We start from the raw sequence: 4799 nt of genomic DNA, 5'->3' as shown, positions 1-4799 counted from the left end.
TCTTAAATGAACTGCTGATACCATGCTCTGTCATTTACAAGTACCTATGTCATTTTCTACACAGATCCAAATGCTTTCGAAGTAGTGGCGTTCTTGACCCAGTCAAGAAGAACGTGGTTCAGTTCTTGGAGAAGTTTCAGCACAGAGGACATACCTGTCTAGTGTTTGAAATGCTGGACAGGAGTCTTCATCAACTGCTCGTAGAACTAAATAGGCCACTGTCTCTCAGTGAGATCGACCAGTAGCACCAGGTAAAGACTATGTGGCTTTGATCAATCTTTCAACAATTAATAGCAATATACTAAGCCAGCTGAGAAAGAAGTTACATGCTTAAGTAACAGCCTGCACCTTGGTCAATGGTATCTTTAACTGTCTACATTGTGTCCTCTGTCTCTGCAGTTGCTGATGGCCTTTGGCGCTCTGAAGGGCATTGGCGTCGTTCACGCCAACCTGAAGCCAGACAATATTATGCTGGTGAACCACCGGCTGAGCCCTTCGGGTAAAACTTGTAGATTTTGGGCGTGTCCTTCAACACCTCAGAAGAGACAAGGGATGATAATTCAGCCTCTGGGTTGCAGGTAAATTCAATCCATAAAACTCATCATTTAACATGTTTGCAGTTGTGTGTTTATGCTGTAAATGATCCAGCGGATGCTGTGTCAATCTCAGTATGCATGCTGCATTTGACAATGTACTTAATAGCTCTTGTGGTTCTTGTATGCTACCCACAGGGCACCTGAAGTCTTCCTGGGTCTACCGTGTCGAGGCCATAGACATGTGGGGTCTTGGTTGTGTGCTTGGGTTCGTGTACCTCAGAAAAAAAGCTGTTTGCGTCACACTGCGTGTACCAGTCAGTAAGTAGCCAAATATATCTAGATTTGAATGCAAAGACTGTAACATTCTGCCCAAGAAACATGTCGAAACCCAACAGGGGACTTGATGTAGTGTGTCGGCTGATGTGATTCTTAATATTCTCTCTTCAGATTAGAGGCATCGTAGACATTCTGGGCCAGCCAGCTGACCACCTCCTGAGTGCTGGGAAACACACCCACACACACATTTTTTAAGGCGAACCAGCACTGGGACAAACCAAGATGGTGGATGAAGGTATTTTAACTTGGTTCAGTTGTTCAGCTTTTTTTAATCTCCCAATTAGCCAAAAAAATCTTTTAAAATGTTGAACACATTAAGGAGGAAGTATCTGACATGCATGTTTTGTTCCTGTAGACCCCGAGGGAATACCAGATTGGCACTGGCATTGAGCCCAAAAGATGGCACATGCGTTTAAGAAACCTGGATGACCTGATTACAGTAAGTGGTCAATTTCTTGACTAAAGAATGAATTGATCTCAATTAGCTCTGTCGCAGAGACAGGAAGCAGATAAACTGAACTGTCACCCACTTTGTTTTAAATCCAGCACGACCCAAGGACGCAGGAAAACATTGAGCTGGAGGATCAAAGGGCATTTGTCAATCTCCTGAAATGCCTGCTAAATACAGATGCAGAGAAGAGGATCACTCCGGGGAAGGCTCTCACTCACCCCTTTGTCACAATGGCCCATCTGGTGGATGAAGTAGAGATCAGCTTATAGTAAGTTACTGTGTTTTGGTTTCAGTAGGGTTGGACAGATTTGTTTAGTGATTGAGTTATCATTAATTTATTGTCATGTTTTATTCAGTGCCAAGAATTCTTCAAAGAAAATGGCGGTCGTACCAACGGACAACCGATGAGGACCTATCTCCTAATGGTGAGGCTGAAGGAGAGCCCAATGATGAAGAGCCTTCAGCCACAGCTCATTTCAATGACGCAGCTGTTCCTCGCTCCTGTGACAGCATGCCTCGCTCATCTGATGGAGCAGAGGCTGCTGCAGAGATAGGATATATATTTTTTACAGCTTTAGAGGAACCAGCTGTTTGCCAAGTTGCAGCCAGTCCAGCTGACGGTGAGGCTCAGGAAAGGCCCAAAGATGAAGAGCCTTCAGCCACACCTCCTAAAAATGATGCCGGCTCAGCTGTTCCTCGCTCCTGTGGCAGCGTTGAAAAATGCTTCATTCATCTGATGGAGCAGAAGCTGCTGCAGGAATAGGCGCTGCTGGCTCAGCTGTTAGCCAAGGTGTAGCCAGTCCAGCTGAAGAGACATCGGCGATGGCGGGTCACCAGATGAGTGTCCGCCTGCCAAAGATAAGAAGAGCCGACTGAAGAGAATCCGGAAATTCTTTGGCAGGACAATAAGGACCTTGTTTGGAAAGAAAAGAAATGATTAAAAGAAATCTTGACTGTCATATTCTTACACCGATCAGCCACAGCATTAAAACCAGTAACTGCTTTTAATGTTGTAGCTGATCAGTGTATGAATATGACATTCAACTGAAACCAAAAGGAGGCCAAAATGGTTGTTAACACTCCTGGGAAGGGATTAAGGGAGAGAATTGTAGGTGTTTCTCTCTCAACCCAACCGATCGAGGCAGATGGCCGCCCACCCAGAGCCAGGTTCTGCTCAAGGTTTCTTCCGTTAAAAGGGAGTTTTTCCTTGCCGCTGACATCGAGCGCTTGCTCATGGGGGAATGTTGGGTCTCTCTAAATATAACTATTAAGAGTCCGGTCTAGACCTGCTCCATATGAAAAGTGCCCTGATAAAACTTCTGTTATTATCCCTCCCTAACAACTATTCACACTTGGCCTCATGTGACCCCAACGGCTCTAACAACTGATGTTACAACAACCGAGCACTAACAAACCAAGTGACATCAATGGCTTTCAAGTATCTACAGCCAAGTCCAGTTGCCCGATTCAGTCCTTCTTTGATAATCATGACCTGGATGACCAAGAATCTTCCAAGACGTCATATTCTTTATTTTTCCCTGGTAAATTGTTTCAAAGCAACTTTGAATTTTTGACCTGATGTCAATAAACAACAAATTCACTTGAATTCCTTCTTGTGTGTGCTTTGGAGATGACACTACAATTGTTTGATTAATTCAGTTATATCACAGATGCTGAAACAATGGTTAAACGATCAAATATTTTGTGATCATCCAAAAATCAATGGTCACTTTAATTTCCTGAAGTGCAAGGTGACACTTTTTGTTTATTTAACAATCCATAACCCAAGGATACACTTTTTTAATAATATTAAAAAAAATTAAAAAAATAAAAGTAGAAGTGCTCACAGAGTTGCCTATTAATTTGATGGTGATTGTCTAATTGTTGGTCTGATTTGTTTACAGTATTTACAGCAAGTTGTCATAGCTACACAATTCTTTAATCTTTTGAAAACCTTAAAAGACTGCACTTCACTCTGTCCATCAGGCTGTCCCTTTGGTCAATATATTAAAACTACTACACAGCAACTGCTAACCTGATTTCCATTACATTTGCTCTGAAATTCATGGCGCTGCAGAGGATGAATATGTATTTCTTAGTAACTCTGAAACCTTTTCTTTAACAACATAATGTCAAAATTTCCCATTTAATGGAAGACACTGAAAATCTAAGGGGCTACTGACATCTAGAAATTTCGCTTGTTTTGTTTTCACATGTTCAAACATAAGGTATGTCCCTGCATGGAAACAGTGATCAACCTGTTTCCAATAGCATTACCTGTGACCCTGCTCGCCACTGTAAAATCGGCGCTGAACACTTGGTCATGATGGATCTGAGGATGTCCCAAAACCCCCCAGAGCTGTTTACGTTAATGCCTATGGGTTTGATAGAGAAGAAGTGGCTTGTGGGAGGTCTGTTCCCCTCCAGAATCGCCTGAAGTGGACATTAGTGTGGTGGAGGACCATGGTGGTCCAGAGCGCATCAAACTGAGCCGTTGGCTCCAGCGCCAATAATGCCTGAAGCCAGAGCTCTCGTAGTCAAGCATGTAGTTAGAATAGCACTCTATGAAAAATGCCAGTTGCAAATGTAGATAGCAGTGATATTGCTATTGGGGACCTGCTACCATCTGCGACCACTGCTGAGCCATATGAGGGTCTGGAGGGACAGGATCTAGTCTGGGGTGCCTCTACAGCTGTCACAAGTCAGAGTCTCAAAATACTAAGCAGAGGGTTAGCACACAATAGCCTAACTCCCTTGAGCGATGAGTCTCGATCGGTTTATATTCACTCAGTATGAGTGCGGTTTTATAAAACCCACCCTCTCAGGGCGGGTGATGGAGGAGGCGGGCCACCCATCTCTGATTAGAGGCGGTAACATTTTAAAAAAAATATAAATTTCATGGCGTAAATAAATCCAAAACAGTTGACTCTCGTCAGCATTGACCTTACAAGTTTCAGAATGATTTAAAACATAAGATGGCCCATGAAATGCCGATTTTAATTACTTTTATAAGAAATGTCTACATCAACAGCATTGATGTAGCATAGGAACCATCAAAAGCATTGAAATGAACAATGTGTCTGTAAATGAAGTGATTGTTCCTCATTTCTCTCACAAAAGACTTGAATAGAATCTTAGAATAGAATGTTATGACATCATAATACTGATGCCCTGCTGTGATGTCATGAAGAGTCCTTTGATGTTTGGAACTGGTCAGTTTGCCTTCAGCTGAAAACACTTCACGACTTACACAACAGAGTTAGTTGAAGCACTTCACTACTTACAGAACTTCACTACTTAAGAACAGAGTTAGTTGAAGAATTAACAATGAAGAAGGGAAACATTTTCAGAAACATTTGCTGTGGCAAAGGGACTTCAAGTAGTCCGCAGCGGACCTCTGTTTGACAGCAGATAAAACTGGTAATGAAAACTCAACACATGTACACACACACACACACACACACACACACACACAC

General features: G+C 42.7%; 1 protein-coding gene across 1 annotated transcript; it reads left to right on the top strand.

Annotated features, from left to right (window-relative positions):
- Positions 1–1065: 1065 nt before the first annotated feature.
- On the top strand, positions 1066–1731 carry LOC120787734 (homeodomain-interacting protein kinase 2-like). The gene is made up of 4 exons (XM_040123328.1): positions 1066–1107; positions 1228–1311; positions 1419–1591; positions 1680–1731. The coding sequence occupies exons 1-4, from the start codon at positions 1102–1104 to the stop codon at positions 1729–1731; spliced, it is 315 nt and encodes a 104-aa protein (XP_039979262.1). The 5' UTR covers positions 1066–1101.
- The last annotated feature ends 3068 nt before the right edge of the window (positions 1732–4799 follow it).

Source organism: Xiphias gladius, unplaced genomic scaffold (assembly GCF_016859285.1).
Source record: "Xiphias gladius isolate SHS-SW01 ecotype Sanya breed wild unplaced genomic scaffold, ASM1685928v1 HiC_scaffold_48, whole genome shotgun sequence".
Taxonomy (NCBI): domain Eukaryota; kingdom Metazoa; phylum Chordata; class Actinopteri; order Istiophoriformes; family Xiphiidae; genus Xiphias; species Xiphias gladius.
This window is presented reverse-complemented; position numbering and strand designations above follow the sequence as displayed.